The following is a 16626-nucleotide window of genomic DNA, read 5'->3' as shown; positions in this document are numbered from 1 at the left end:
TTCTTTAAAAGTTTATCTTCTGAATTTTTTAAAATCAGCCTTTTTGTCAGGAATTTTTACCAAGGACATTTGAATTCTAGATTACCAAAGCCTCCAGAGGGCACGAAGAAAATCCTGGAATGTATTTATTCGATGTCAGATAGAGCCTAAATTATGGATTAAGCTGTTATAAGATATTTTGCATTATTGACTACCTAATAAATTATTCCTGTGACCTCCCTTACCAAATTACTATTCTCATAGAATGTGTCATCCTATTTGTAAGGCATGCAACATTCAAAATGCTATTTAATCCTGGTGTATCAAGTCTTAAAATAATTGTTTAAGCAATCTTTTCTCTTCAATTACAGTATCTTATAAGAAACAGATGTGTCTGTGTGCTTGTGAGTATACACATGTTCACCTATAAGCATGTGTGTGAGAGACACATTTCTGCACATATGAAGCCACCTCACTTACATCACATGATCCTGAACTGTTTCATTAGAAAGTTCATGATTCTCCTCAGATTCTTATTTAGATACCATCTTAGTTCTATTTTTGAGGCAATAAAGAAAGAAAAAGAGAGAGAGAGAAGGACCGTAAGGCACTGAAAAAGAGATCAGGAAGGACTTTCTCATTCTGTTTTCATATCATTGGTTCATAACCCTAATTGTCAACATTCACTGAGTGCTCACAATGATGCCGACCAAGCACTTTCTGTGTATCATCAACTTATTGAATCAGCGCAACTACCCAGGAAGGGAAGTTGTCTGGTTCTCAGTGAGGAGGAAGCAGGGCATGGAGATAAATAGGTAACATGCACAGTTGGGTGGGGACCCAGGCCCCATATCCACACCCAGAGCCTCCCACTTCGGGTCCTCTGGGTGAAGGCAGCCCCCTCCTCACCAAATCTGGCTGCTTGTAATAGAGATCACTGAAGGGCTGACAATTTTTGTACACATTTTAATCATGTAATGGTTTAGTATATTTTACTTGTATAAAGCTTGCCTCTAGTTGGAAATCAACTAGTAACTGGAATTATTTTTTGATATTCACGTTGTATTTTCATAGCGAAATGCTATCTAGACTATTCCTCCATTAAAATCTCTCCTCTTTTAAAAATAGAAGTCCTAAACTTATAAATTTAGAAAGCAATGACATTAATGAGAGCAATGCATTACATTTATATGGGGATTTATTGTTCATAAAGTGCTTCCACATTCATTATCTCATTTGACCTTCACTACGATCCTCTGAGGGAGAGAGGACTGGTCCTATTGTCTGCATTTTGCAGATGTAAAAAAAAAAGAAGTGAAAAGATACGCTGGCTCCTTAAGTTCCATACTTAACATCATAGCTAGTAAAATCAAGGGGCTAGAACTTGAGCCCTTTTTTTACTCCAAGGTTCTTGTTTGGACCCTTTATTATTTGGTAGGATTATGACAAAATCACTTGGCTTGTGAATTTTTCTGATTTTTTCTGAGAAATTACCCAGGGTCATCTGTTAATTGTGCTGATGCCACCTGGTTCGTATGATACACGAGGAACAATGCTAAATGCAGTTACTAAATCTCAAAAAGTGCTCTGGGGTTCTGGAGACTCTTCATTTTAGTTATATTTAGTTTGATTTTTTGGAATAACTCTGAAATACGGTTTATGATTTCTGCCGTATGTGATACGTATGTATAATGCATAGACAAAACAAAAGAGGAAGGAAGGAAGGAAGGAAGGAAGGAAGGAAGGAAGGAAGGAAGGAAGGGAGGGAGGGAGGGAGGGAGGGAGGGAGGGAGGGAGGGAGGGAGGGAGGGAGGGAGGGAGGGAGGGAGGGAGGGAGGGAAAGGGCAGGAGGAGTCCAAGATTTCAAATTACCTGGTTATTAAAGACTGTTATTAATCCTCTCTGAGAAGCTGCTATTAGTAAATCCAAGTGCGGGATCTTGACAATGCATTTAATCACATCCCGTCTCCTACTTCCTGTCAACAGCATAATATTCAGTTCAACTCCCAGCAGCAAAGATCCTAAGAGTCACTTGTTAGGTTTGTTAAAAAAGAAAAAAAAACCCCACCAACTCTTTCTGAACTGAGAAAATACTGCCTCCAAGAAGGTGCCAATTGGTGCTTGGGGGGGTGTGAATGAGTCTCACTATTTTTGTGTACGGTGCATAGATATACATAGAGCACAAAATCAGATACTCAGTGCTGTCGGGTGGGGGGAGGGCGCTGGGAGGGAGTTTGGGGCGAGAGGGGCCCATAGGAAAAATGTCTAAAAGGCTCCTTAGGGGATCAATAATGGAAAAAAGGCTGAGAACATACTCCTATGTCAAGACACTGCCAAATCTCCCTGCTTCGGGGCCTTCCCCATTATAGACTATTTTCAACACAGAAGCCAGAATAAACATTGAAAGTATAACTCAGATCCTGCCCCCCCCCCACCCCCTGCCCCGTATCTGCAGCCCTCTTATAGCTTCTCAGAAGTCTTTAGCTTGGCCACACACTCTCTGGTGTCTCCCCCTCTTCTGCTCCTACCTGAAGCGTATGTTTTGCTTTCTCATTAACTCCAGGTCTTTATCACTTGCCCAGCGTGGTCTTCCCTGACCACCCACTTAAAACCCCTACACCGTGTTCCCATCTCCAAACCAACTTCTTCTCCCCCAGCCTGCTTACTTAATTTTTTTTCTGTCCCACTTTGTACCGTCTGACCTATTACATATTACTTCTTTGATGTTTTTCATTGTCTATCTCTCCCCATTGGAATGCAAATTTCATGATGTCAGGGATTTATGATTGTTTGCTCTCTGCTGTGTCCCCAGCACTTACAGAGCTACCTGGCTCACATGGGAGACGTTAACACATGTGTGTTGAGTGAATAAATGAACTACAGAACCCAACTGCCATCTAGGAAGATATTTTCAAGGTTCTAACCTAGGATGCCAGCAACATGTGTCCCCTGTTCACTGGCCAGCTCAGTGGTGGTGGCAGCAGGGACAGCCCCCTTGTTTTTCTTCTATGCTGAGGGTTCCCATGGCCAGAGTTTGGGCTCTGGTGAGGCCTCTGATTAGGCCAAGGAAGGGTCGAAGACAAGGGTGGGCTTGGGTCACAAAGTAGTGAAGTAAGTTCAGGTGCTTTCGAAAGGAAGACTGGGTGGGAGTTGCTGGGGACCAGGCTCAAATTTAAAAATAACTGACATGTAAACTGGAGACTTTCTCAAATGAGATAACACACTCTGTGTTTGGCCCAAATGCACATTTTCCCATCTAGGGTTAAACCTCCGTGAGGTAACTGAGGATGAGTGTGTGAAAAGGAGTTCTAATTAGTGAAAAGTTGAAAATTAAATTTTAAGAACACTGTAAAAAAAATGTGATTCCATTCGGTACTGCAACCTGCATTACTGAGGTGCTATTATAGAGAGCTTTACCTTGAGATGTGCTCCTCCTCAGTAAAATGTGATCCCCCTCCCCCAAATTCTCTATTTAGTGTCCTTCAGAGCAATGACAATATTTCAAACTCAACTGCAGGTACAGTTTCTTTTGATATCGCATATGAAACTGTCACAAAGTAAATAAAATGAAAAGTGACTCTATGGAAATGTTATATTCCCAATATTCATTTTTGAGAACATATTAAAACCCATATCAATTTGGAAGGGAAATGAACAATATCACCTGAAATTATGACACGCTGTTTTCTAGACACGAGGAAAACCAAATTTTCTTCATCCAACTGGGAAGTAAGAGAGTCGTCTTCAGAGGAGTAATATCCAAAGATCTAAAATCCCAAACAACACATGAACATATTTCAGAATCCACCGCGAAGTAACAGATTGGGTGTTGGTTGGATTTAAAGTCTTGGATTAACAGTCAACACCTTGCTTTATAAACATCAGAGGGTCCGCATACGAAGGGAAGGCAGTTTAATACATTCAACACACAGTGCGCTGTCCCTGATTTTCCTTTCTGAGGAATGGACCAGACTGGTGTCCCTGCTCAGACTGATAGTTCTATTAGGAGAGCACACTTGGTTGGAGATCAAATCAGCCTTCATCAGACAGGGTCCCAGTTGAGACTCTTGACATTGAATTTGGCCACTCTCAAAGGACTTTTCCTATCCATTTTCCACAGATCTTCCTGGGCAAGATGTTTTATCCCTTTTAGGGGGAGTTTTGGAATTTAAGAAACTGTAGAGCTTAAGACAGATGTTCAGTTGTCTGACTTTTGCCTTTAGCATATTCAAATCTTTCCTGTCTTAAAAACAAAAATACAACAAAGCTTCCAATGGCAATCACAGGTAATAATCTTTGGTCTTTCATTTGAGTTTATCCAACCTCCTTCTCCAAGTGTTGTTCCTCCTTCCACTGCTATTGAATTTGAATCCCTCTCATCGCTACACTTTGGTTTTTGTTGGTTGTAACAGCAGACATAGGTGTCTTGAACTTTGACACTTTCCCCTCTGTATTAGTTTTTTAATTGCTACTGAAACAAATTACCACAAACACAGTGGCTTACAACACCCATTTACTAGCTCACCAGTTCTGTAGGCGAGAAGTCCAAAATGGGTCTCATTGGGCTAAAATCAAGATGTCAGTACAGACGTGTTCTTTACTGAGGACTAGGGGGCGGGGAACTGCTTCCAAATTCATTCAGGTTGTTGGCCTGAATCCTGTGTTTTCTTGCTGGCTGCCAGCTGGGGCTACTCTTAGTTCCTAGAGGCCTCTCTTCAGTCCTAACACATGGACCCTACCTCTGGGCACCAGCAATGGTGTTGCAAATCCGCATCACATTTGGAATCTTATTTCTCCCTTCCTCTTCTGATTTTTAGGACTCATGATTACACTGGGTCTAACCAGATAACCCAGAATAATCTTTCTACTTTTAAGGTCATCTGATTAGACCTTAATTATATCTGCAAAAGTCCCTTCACAATAGTATCTACATTGGGGCTTGATTGAATATCCAAGAGACAGGAATCTTGGAGGAGTGAACCTTTAAATTCCTGCCTGTCACATCTTCATTTTATAAATGCAACTCAGTACAATTGAAATGACTTGAGCCAAATACAACCAAAGATTGACCAAAGTCAGCAATTTAACCTCAGATAATACGTTTCAGAAAATAATGTGAAATGACTATGGGAGTGATGATTATTTCCCTGCTACTGAACATGTATGTTTCTCAAGGATAGGAGAATGCCACACGGGTGGGTTGTCCTTAATTGGAAAGGACACTCTCTATATTTCTATAGTGCCTATATTTTCAAAAAGCAGTTTATAGACTGTCATTCAACTCAATTTGTAATTTTAGTGTAATTTTTATGGAGATAGTGACTTGGTATCTGATAAGTGTTCAGAACAGATGTGGGAAGAAACCCAGGACTGCTGTCCTGTATGAGGCAATATCTGGAGCTTTTTACTTGGGCCTGGGTCCAATTCCAGTTCTACTGTCTGCTAATCACATTACCTTAAGGATCTCAAATTTCTCTTTCAACAGTTTATTTCAGTCTAGTAATTATACTTGTGACATGCTTGGAGCATTTTATGATGCGTTTGAGTATTAATTTTTTTCTTTTAACTGTGTTATTTAAAGGGCTGGCTCCATGCTTTAAGTGATTCATTTTTTTAAACTATACTTTTTTTTTGGATGAACATTTGGAGAAAATGAAAAGCAGATAGAAGAGAAACCAAACATGTATGCAACTTATATTTTAACCTACCCTGGAGCACTCTTTTAACATTTTTGAAGTTAGCAGATATAGTTTTAGATTTATAATTCCCTTGAAATTCACCCTTGAGGGCCTACAGCTATAGGCATCCCTTATGGTGTTGGATGCCAAAGAGGCCTACTCTGGATTAATTTGAGTGTTTTCATGACTTGCCCACTGGAGACACAGACCAACATGGTATTGTAGCAAAAGCATATTGTAATTGTACCAGAATTTTTCGCTAACTAGCTTTATAAATTTAAGACAATCACACTTCTTTGGATCTCTTTGCATCTAATTTTTCTAAGTATAAATTAAAGGGGCAGGTCTAGATGATGTTTTAGTTGAGTTTTAAGGTTTCATTATCTTACAGATGTCAATTTTCCCAAGATCATTTGTACCAAAACCTAGAAAAAGAGAGTTCACCTTTTTGGGGCATTGCTACAATAAAGAGATTTATATTCAGAATCAGGTTGTACCTTTGTGCCTGACTTTGAAAGAGTAAACCTAGTTCTTACTACCTTATAAGATTACTGTTGGCTGGTAAAAAAAGCAGGTAATTCATCCTGGGATGAAATTAGTCTTCCAGCACTGAATTTCCACTTTACTGATGACGGATGTGAAGCCCAGAAAGGTTAGGTCACACGACTTGAAATAGAAATGCCTCTTAGGAGCATCGGCACAGATAGTTTGTGAGGAAAGTAACAGGAGGACAGGAAAAGAGGGACCTTTCTGCACCATTTTTTCAAACTTCAAGTTATTCTTCAAATACATACAGGGTGTCCGACATTCAGCCTCAGTTTTTCTATGAAACTCACATATGATTTACAGGAACCCAAGAAATGTAACAGGATAATGTCATGAAAGAAAGAAGGAAAGAACAGGACATGAAAAAGTAGTCAGCATAACAATCAGAATTCATTATATTTTGGGTGGGTTTTTTTTTAATTTTCACCCAAGCACATGCTTAGAGAGGGGGAGGGAGAGAGAGAGACAGAGACAGAGAGAAACACTGTTGAGAGAGAGAAACATTGATTGGTTGCCTTCTGTAGGTGCCCCAACTGGGGATCGAACCTGAAACCCAGTATGTGCCCTTATCGGTAATTGAACCGGCAACCTTCCGGAACACAGGACAACGCTCAACAAATTGAGCCACTCCTACCGGGCCAGAATCCATTATCTTTGATGCATGAACCTGGTACTCCAGGAGCCCCTTTCCACTTCTATCTTCATCTGGGTTATATGTTTTCATATATATTGTGCTTTCATATTTTTCACTTGTAATGTTACAGTCAAGCAAAGATCTAAGTGAAAATCATAGTTTTAATTTTCACGTCTTGCAAAAATGAACATGCTTTAGAAATATGCTCCACAGTAGAATCCTCATGGTGCTCTGTAGGTGTCCAAGGCTTTGTGGGAACTCACCAGAAGTTCGTGAGAATGGTTTTCAATTTCTACAGGCAACCAAAAATATTCGTAAGAATTATCGAAAAGACATAGGATGTACCGAAATTCAATTACTGATGTTTTGGAGTATCTCTATTAGTTATAACTGCATTAATTCTAAAAATCTGTTTTATTGAAATTCTATTAAATTTTTAAGTGAATTTGGAGACAGTTGGGATCTTTACAAAATTGAGTCTCGGTAATTTTCCAGATCTTCTCTTTGTTGAGTGTTGTCCTTCAGTCCAATGTCATAGTCTTGCATGTTCCTTAAAAGATTTATCCCATATTTTTTGCTATTTATCGCTCTTGTGAATGGAAATTTTTTTTTTTTTTTCCTATTAGTGATGTGTATGGGAAGGGGGAGTTATTGATTGTTGTTTGTGAAAGTTATTGATTGTTGCATGTTTATTGTCTTTGAATTCTAAGCCTTGGGTTCAAAGTTCTATTTATACATATCTACCAACTTATTAAATGAATGTTATAGTCAAATTTCTTAAATCCCTGCTTTTTCTCTTATCTACTGTACTCCTGAATTTTAAGAGAGAGCCAGATGATTTTAAAAATCATTTTAATTACTATGCATGCACTGTGCAATTTTTTAAATTGTAAGCTACTGCAAATCCTTTTAGAATTAGAATCTAGTTTATAAATAAAGCTACAGAATGTCATCTTCTGTGAGTTTAAACGAGGATCAGAGGCACTTTCTCCCCATTTCCATAGTCCACTTAACCAGCAGACATGCTTCTCGAGTTGTCCCAAGAACACCAGGATGATATCTTAGGAGTCATCACTGTGCCAGTCACAAAAGGACTCAGGAAATGGAAGAGGCAGCCAACCATAACCTTTTCTTCTCTTACATCCAGAATTTGGATACACTGGAATTTATATACATTGACACCACTGAAAAGGAATATTTCATTTAGAATGTAAAGAAAACCATTAACATCTTGGTTGTTAATAGCATGTATAGTTCTTCCAATGGGCAACTTGGTCTAGAAATATTTAAGGGTTACTCATTAATGATACAGTTAACCGTCCATCTGGTTTACCCACTTTTCGTTATGGGCAGTGGTCACCTCTGTACTGGTGTAGGCATTTAAACCTACCATCACGCGCGTTCATCCTCTGTGGGAGTAACACTTTGAATTAATTATTTATTCTAAACAGAGAAAAATAATACATGAACAGCGACTACCTCACACCAGTCTGTAGGCGCGTCAGGGTTGTTGCAGAGTTTCCTGTAGAAGCATTTCACGTCTTGGTTCTTCACCTCCGGACCAAAGAGGGCCTGCACTGCTGCATAAAACTTCTCATAATCAATCATGTCTGCATTGCAACAAAGGGGAAAAGCATCGTCATCAAATCGCAACAACTATATTGCATTTTTCAGCTGTCTTTATTATTTGCTAACCTATTCCATTATTTCAGCCTACAGGAGCCAGATTCTTCTGCACTTTAAAGATTTTTTTTCCCCACTGGAAATATAACTGGGGACTTGGCTAAAGTATTACGTAGTCAGAAGAAAATACTGTATTTTACTTTGGTGTTTAGCACCTCCTCCGTAGCTTTTGTTGCAACTATTTTAGGAGTTTTGTTCAGGAACAGAAAGAAGAAAGTGAGTTACTTCTTTCTTGTTGTTAAAAGTTTTACCAACCAGGAATTTCTGCTGGAGTGAGCAAAGAGCAGTTCTTCATTGGTTCGCTGACACTGTAAACACGCAAACACACAAAGCACACAAACACCCATTTCTTAAATATGGATTTTGCCAAATTTGGTGATTCACTGGAGTATGACTATTGAGTCTAAGGACAAGAAGGAGTTTGACACAAAAATGTACTAAGCATCTGTTATGTGTCAGAACTGAGCTAGATGCTGGACTTAGAATGGAAACCTAGACAGACAAGATCCCTCTTTTGGGAAATTTACATTCTAGTGTGAGAAACAACATTAACAGGGGAACAATGAAATAAATATCTACAGACTGCTAGAGATAGACATTAGATTAGTGGTTCTCTGTATTAAGTTGAGAAGGGCATGAAGGAACTTTCTGGGATGCTGTAAATGTTCTTTGTCTTGACCTGGTTGGTAGCTACAGGTTTTTTTTACCAATGTTCAAAAATTTATTGAGCTATGTACTTCTGATTAGTACATTTTATGGGCTTCACTGTATGTATGCCATACCTTAGTGACAAAGTAAAACTCATTACGTATAGAGTGAGATAAATGCTAGGAAGGAAACCAAGAGGGATCTGTGATATGCAGTGGTGAGAGCATCAGATAGTGGGGGTGGGTGGAGGGGAAGCCCTTCCTAAAGACCTGGGGGGGGGGGGGGGGAATTAAACTAAGACCTGAGAAACAAGAAGGAATCAGCTAGGAACTGAGGCTGGAAAGGTAGGTTGAAGCATGATTGAATAGCCCTGGATGCCAAGTTAATGTATATGAATTTTAGAGGTGAACTAATAAGACGAAAATGTGGCCATTTAAAACATTTTTAAAGGAAACACTCTTAGCAGAAATAGAGAGGAAGGAATGAACTCTTGGAGAGGAGACTGTTATATTGAGAGGCTGTTGTAATAACCCAAGTGAGATACCATGAAATAGTCCAAGGTTTTACCGAGACACCTAGCTTAGGAGACCAGGTAGGTAGATGATGTCTACACTATAAGACTGAGAGAACACAGGCAAAGCTCAAGGAAAGGGAAGCAAAGACTAAAAAGGGGGAAAAATAAGAGAATGGTCTGATGAGAGACACAGAAAGGAGAGATTTCTGGAAGGAGAGGCAATTAAGGTTCAGACAAGGGGGAAAAACATCCCCAAGATCACTTAGCTCTTTCAGGGAGGACTCAGGCCCCCTATTAAGTGTCTTTGCTATTAAGCTGTGTTACTTCTCTCTGGTGGCTTAAAACATTTTCTGGTTGTAATCAACAGACCCAACAGTCACTGTCCTTACCTGCTTTTTGGACAAACAAGCCTGCTCTTTCATCTCTTTTCTGGGCCGCTGTACGTTCAACCAGTTTTTCAAACCCATTTAGGGCTGCCTTGAAATTGTTCATCTGAAGTGCAGCATTGACATGCTTGTCCTCACTGGCATCCATCGGGACGCAGGGAATCTTTTATTTCTGTACAGGGAAAAGAAAGCAAATTTGCCAACTTGGAAAACCTCCCAGTTGTTACATTTCTTTCCTGCTGTCTCGAGTGTCGCCCTGGGTCCCATTCCTTTGCTCATCAAGTCCCATTCTGTGGGCAGGAGTACAAGCTGCCGCTAGGATGTTGGCAGGGAGGAGCCCGAGAGGTCTAAGGCATGTGACACAGGCAAACATTTCAGTAAAATTCTGACCTCACAATGTTACCAGTGTTCTTCATAGGGCACCCGTTGCATCACAATATCTCTGTAATATGCTCCTTCCTTTGTAAGGAGGAGGTTGAGATCTATTTTTCCACAAATTGTGTGTGTGTGGTGTGTACACTGCCAGAGAAGGAAGAAGGGGTGAAGACCAAGAAAGGAAACTGGGCATGACTTTCTCCCTCCTCTATCGGCTCTCAAATCCTCTGCCTTCCTCCTGCAGACACCGTGGAGAGTAACACTCTTGCAGCTGCACTGGGTACGAAAGCATGAAGTTCTAAAGATGAAGATGTTATTTCAGCCCTGGCTGGTGTGGCTCAGTTGGTTGAGCGCTGTCCCATGCACTGCATGGTCACCGGTTCCATTCCCAGTCAGGGCACATACCCAGGTTTTGGGTTCGATCCCCTGCCAGGGTGCTTACGGAAAACGATGTTGCTCTTGCACATCGATATTTCTCTCTCTCCTCCCTTCCTTCCACTCTTTCTAAAAATTCATGAAAAAAACACATATTTTTAAAAAATGTTATTTTAGCATCTGTCCTTTCCATCACAAATGGAGATATTTTTAGAGGTCATGAAGAATAAAATGACTCTTATTTCTTTAGGTATTGCAGGGAGCAGCCCATCAATGACTCTCTCATCACTGATGTTTTTGTCTCTCCCTCTCCCTTCCTCTCTGAAATCAATAAATAAATACTAAAAAAAAACCTAAAAAGAAACTGAAAAGATGGAGTTGTCACTCATTTACTTTGGGGAAGAAAGCTGGTGGGAGGAGCAGATTTGGGGGGACAATTAAGAGTTTAATTTTGGAGATGTTAAGTGGGAGATGTCTGTTAGATAAGCAATTGTAGATGTTAAGTAAGCAGATGGAAGAGAGCTTGAGCGTCATCACCGCTTAGATGACATTTAAAGCCATTCGACTAGGTGAGGTTACCTGGGATCAATGCAGATGAGGAAGGAAGAAAGCTGAGGACCGAACCCTGAACATATCAGTGTTCAGGTCAGAGTGATCCAGGAGCACCAGTGACAGAGACTAAGAGGTGTGGCCAGTGAGGTAGGAGGACCCAAGGGAAAGCTGTATCTCAGAAGCCAAGAGAAGAGAGTATTTTAAAAAGAAAGGGGGCCTTGGAGGGACCATTCCATTTATTCAACAAAGAAATTGCATAATGTTCTGGCTGGTGTGGTTCAGTTGGCTGGGCATCGTCCTGTGCACCAAAGGGTCACAGGTTTGATTCCTAATCAGGGCACATGCCCAGGTTGTCAGGGTGCCCACGGCAGCCACCGGAGGCAGCCGATCGATGTTTCTCTCTCGCATAGATGCTTTTCTCTCTCTCTCTCCCGTTCCTCTCTCTCTAAAATCATTTAAAAATGTATTGGGGGGGGGAAGAAATTGCATAAGAAGAAAAATGGAGTGGGACATACAGATTTAAGAGAACTTTAAAGACATACCAATCAATCATTATGAATAAACTTTATTTCGATCCTGACTCCACCAAACTGAAAAATTACAACATTTATGAGACAATTGGAAATTGGAGCCCCAACTAGATATTTGATGATATTGAGAAATTACTGTTTATTATTTTAGATGTATTATAATTTATGTTATATTGCTATTTATGTGACATTCTGTTTTAGAGCTGCATACTGTTCCGAAATATTTACAGATAAGCATTCAAATACAAAGGAGTGGTAAACTGTGCCAAATAGTGCTGGTAAATGAGGACTGAAAATTAAGCATTGAAATGTGGATTATGGAGACCTTGAGAAAAGCTATCTTAGTGGTACAGTGGATTAAAGAGAGTGGGAGGAGGGGACGTGGAGACAGTAGGTATAAATGCATATTATGGCACTGCTTTGGGGAACACCTTAAGAGTGTATGCTGACACAATTCACAGCTATTATGGCTCTTTATGGAGCAACAGGATGCATTTGTACTATTTTCTCAATTGCAAAAATGATATAACAACAAATTTAAAGAACATTAAAAGCAATCACCAATGTTCCTACCATTCTTACAAAACTATTGATTTTCGAATTCCTCCTTCTAGGCCCAGGTCACATACTTTCCTAACTGTATGCAGTTTCAACAGAAGCATGCACATTGTGTAAATATTAATGTATTATTTTATAAAGCTGGACCCATGATTCTAAAGTCCTTTATAAGTGTAATTTTTCTTCTTTTCCTTAATCAAATATTTTATTATTTTATTAATTACTTTTCACATATAAGTGATTGTAAAAGGTGATTGACATAAAAATTCAGAAGCAGACCTAGCCGGTTTGGCTCAACGGTTAGAACGTGGGCCCGCGGACTGAAGGGTCTCGGGTTTGATTCTGACCAAGGGCATGTACCTTGGTTGCAGGTTCAATTCCCGGCACCCATCAGGGACTGTGCAGAAGGCAACCAATTGGTGTGTCTCTCTCACATCAATGTTTCTCTCTCTCCTACTCTCTCTGAAAAGCAATGGAAAAAATATCCTCGGGTGAAGATTAAAAAATTTTTTTAAAAATTCACAAGCAATCACACCCTTAGCTGTGTAAGGTAAAGTAGCATTACCCCTATTGGAGAAAGGCTGTAGGAAAAAAATAGGTGGAATGGTTTCCCTGAGCAACTATGGCTTCAGCTTCTATGAGTCTCGTTAGAGCAGTGGGTGGAAGTCAGAGGGAAGGGCCATGACTCAGGCCTGTGGTTAGGTCACAGACATGGCCCAGGCACCGGCCATCTGGTAGAAACCTGATCAGGAGAATAGGTAGCTCTGCATTTTCTGCCTGAGTTCACCAAGGCCAACTCCAGTTCTCAGGCCTTCTCTGGGCTGAAATGAGGATTCTGAGTTGATGCATGTGACCAAAGAGAGGGGGCAGAAGTTTCAATGGGAAGGACACTGGCTGACCAAGTCCTGGGAAGAATCTGGGCCATGCTGACGCAGGCATTTTCAGGATAAAAACATGATACAAGAGCAAAAGGCATCTTGATAACACTCCTCCACGTGTCTCTCAAGTCACATTCCTGTAGCCCGGGCCGATCGATGCCTTCTATAACGTCACGGCATCACATTGCTGTCACACTGTTATCTTTCTTTGCAGTCATTTTGGGAATGCCCTTGTCTTCTCTCTTCTATTCTATGTCTTTCTTTTCCATAGTTTATTCCCTCATTTTGGTGACTCACATCAAAAATAGTATCTGGAAGATAAATTTTTGATTCCTTGCATGTCAGAAAATATCCCTAATCTCCTCTTGCAATTTGATTGATGTTTGGTTGGGTGTAGAATTCTATGATGGAATTTGCTTTCTTTCAATATTTTGAAGGTCTTCTAGGGTTGCTGTTAAAGAAGTCTATTTTAATCAACTTCTCTTGCTGATTATAAGCTATTCTGATCTCTTATCCTTTGAACATAATTTAATTTTTTAAATCTCCCCCCACACCCAGTCAGGAAGCCTGTAAATGCTCTCTTTGACCCCAGTGTACCAAAATTTCACTATATAATGGATATCAAAGTAGAGATTATATATATAAAAAAGCTTCATGGACCAGCTCCTTCTAGAAAGTGACTGCTTATTCTTCCCTAACTACTTAAGCCAGGTTCCTTAGTAGGTTGAGGAGACCCTTAGGGAAGACTTCCTTAAAGAGAAATTTTCAGAGTAGTCAAGGTGTGATGATTTTTCCACTTATTTCCACCCAGTGGGGACCGAAGGGGAAAGACTGGGCTGGCCAGTTCTCCACAGCAGACCATGTCCAGAATTTGATGGAGCAGGGCTGTGTACATATTTCCAGAGAGCCAGATGCTAGACTCTGAGTAGAGGAGCCAAACTGGGTCATCCTGGGAGGGACACAACTGGAGATGGGCCTGTAAGGTCTAAAGGGACCCTAACCAGGGTGTGAAAGGAGACCCAAGCAGCCAGCTGACAAAGGCATCGCCCCTCTCAAGGGAGTTTCGTGAGAACGATCCCCAGGGACTTCAGGTCCTCTAGAGAACTCACAAGTCACCCTAGATGTCAAAATTCTTATGCATTTGCCCAAAATACCTTATTCCCTTTTCTTTCACTGCTATTACTCTCACAGGGTGGTTGCGCTGGACTTCACTCTGATAGAGTAGAAGCCAAAGTCCTTTTATTAAAATGCCCAAGGCCCTGCATGATCTGGCCAATCACTAGTCACCCACCTCTCCGCCCCCATTTCTCAATTCTCATTCTGCTCCAGCCACATTGGTTTCCTTCGTTTTTCTCCAACATGCCAAGCACAGTCCGGCCCCAGTACCAGCAGTGAGGTTATTCGTGACACCCTGTACAAAATAACCACCTCACCTGCTCTCCCAACATCATCACAATTTAAGCTTTATAAGGGCAGGGACTCAGCACCAAAGAATGAATGAATGAATGAATGAATGAATGAATGAATGAATGGTTTTAGGAAAAAGTACAGTGAGTCCTTCTTTATTCATTCACTCAACTAATATTTATTGAAAACTTATTGTAGACTAGACACTATGTGGAAAACGCAGTGGGCGTTAAACATACAGCACTTGTTAAGTGGTCGTATAAATCTAAAATATAAAATTGAATGAGCTTTTTAAACAGGTGGTTGCGTCAGACAGTCTCATAGCTGGCAAATCCAAGCTGGAAAGACTGAAATGAAGGTTTTGAGGGCAGAGCCCACTGCTCCTCACCGATTGCTCCATGCACCAGGGTGGGGAGCGGACTATTCCTTGAAGATTAGGTTTTATCTCCAGGGAATTGGGGGGGCGGGGGTTCATCACAGGTCTTTTAAACAGAGGTGGGAGGGGTAAATGCCCTCATCCTCAGGGAGGGCACCTCCTTGGTCCTTCCACAAGCACTGTGCTGGTCACCAGTGCCCAGGGCGGCCTGCAGGTGGGGCTCAGGACTGGGGTCCCCCTGTTAGGGACCGACAAGGCAGCGGCCCAGGCACTGTCCCTGCAGTGTGATCACGTCCACACTCTGTATTTGACTTGTAGTCTATTTTCATCGCTGCTGGGGAAAGGCCAAGTGGAAAACGCGTGCTGCTCTAAAGAGAGCACCTACGTACCTCTCCATGGCTGCTAGGTGTGGGCTGAAGCTGGGGGGCTGGGCAGTCCCCACTACCAGGGCGCATCCACCGCAGCGCCAGGAAACGCCGCTTAGCAGCCCGGGGTCCAGCCTGGGGCTGCCCTGACCGGTGACTCGGCGACAGCGCTGCAGGCGAGCTCCCCGGGCAGGCGACACGCCCGGGCGGAGGCCCTCACCCAGCCCCGCGCTTGGCACAGGGGAGGCGCAGGCCCCAGTCCACGCTTAAGGCTGAGTGTGAATTCGCGAGGGGGTGAGTGCACGCTCGGGGCGCCTGCGGGCCGGGAGGGGAGGCAGGGCGTGGGAGGCGGTCCCGGCGGCTTCACCCTCCCGGGAGCGCGCTGGGGGGGCGGGGGGACCTGGCCACCGTTGGGACCGGGAGAGCGTGGCAGCCGGGCCTGGAGGCGGGGCTCCGAGAGCGCCGGGGGCGTGGCCACGAGGGGGCGCGGGGAGGGGCGTGGCTACGAGGGGCGCTGGGAGGGCGTGGCTACGAGGGCGCGCGGGAGGCGGGAACGTCCCCGCGAGAGGGGCGTGGCTACGAGGCGCGCGGGAGGCGGGAACGCGCCGCGGGAGGGCGTGGCCAGGAGGGCGCGCCGGGCGGAAGAGGCGGACCAGCGGGCACAATGGCCAAAGCCGGCGGCGGGTCCCGGGTTCCAGCAGGTGGAGAGCGCGCCGCGGGCCACGCCGACCGCTGAGCGCCTCCCGCGGGCGCCGGGCCATGTACTCGGGGAACCGCAGTGGCGATCGGGGCTCCTGGGAGGGCGCCGAGGGTCCGGAGCCGGCGGGGACGCTGAGCCCCGCGCCGCCCTTCAGCCCGAGCACCTACGGGCGCCTGGCGCTGCTGCTCGGCTCGGTCGCGCTGCTGGGCGTGGGCAGCAACCTGCTGGTGCTCGTCCTCTACTACAAGGCCCGGCAGCTCCGCTGCCCCACCCACCTCCTCCTGGTCAGCCTCAGCCTCAGCGACCTGCTGGCGGCCCTCTTCGGGGGCAGCTTGGCCGTCGGGTCCTGCCTGCGGAGCGGCTGGGTCTGGGGCGGCGCGGGCTGCGTGTGGGACGGGTTCAGCAGCAGCCTCTTCGGTGAGTTGGGCCGGGAGGAGGAGCG

At 43.3% G+C, this 16626-nt stretch overlaps 2 protein-coding genes across 2 annotated transcripts in view; one reads left to right on the top strand and one right to left on the bottom strand.

Annotated features, from left to right (window-relative positions):
• Window positions 1-10220, bottom strand: part of WDR64 (WD repeat domain 64) — a 54678-nt gene extending 44458 nt beyond the window's left edge. Inside the window, exons 1-4 of the mRNA XM_016196045.2 lie at window positions 10072-10220; window positions 8317-8447; window positions 3644-3746; window positions 1852-1955 (exon numbers count right to left, since the gene is read on the bottom strand). Of these exons, the coding sequence (XP_016051531.2) occupies window positions 1852-1955; window positions 3644-3746; window positions 8317-8447; window positions 10072-10216 (483 nt within the window). The 5' untranslated portion in view covers window positions 10217-10220. The remainder of the gene's footprint in view (window positions 1-1851; window positions 1956-3643; window positions 3747-8316; window positions 8448-10071) is intronic.
• A 6001-nt stretch (window positions 10221-16221) lies between these two features.
• Window positions 16222-16626, top strand: part of OPN3 (opsin 3) — a 33694-nt gene continuing 33289 nt past the window's right edge. Inside the window, exon 1 of the mRNA XM_087828990.1 lies at window positions 16222-16601. Coding sequence (XP_087685116.1) covers window positions 16244-16601 — 358 coding nt within the window. The 5' untranslated portion in view covers window positions 16222-16243. The remainder of the gene's footprint in view (window positions 16602-16626) is intronic.

The sequence above is a fragment of the Miniopterus natalensis genome, chromosome 21 (genome assembly GCF_054644295.1).
Source record: "Miniopterus natalensis isolate mMinNat1 chromosome 21, mMinNat1.hap1, whole genome shotgun sequence".
NCBI lineage: Eukaryota > Metazoa > Chordata > Mammalia > Chiroptera > Miniopteridae > Miniopterus > Miniopterus natalensis.
The sequence above is the reverse complement of the archived record's forward strand: the minus strand, read 5'-3'. Positions and strand labels throughout refer to the sequence as shown.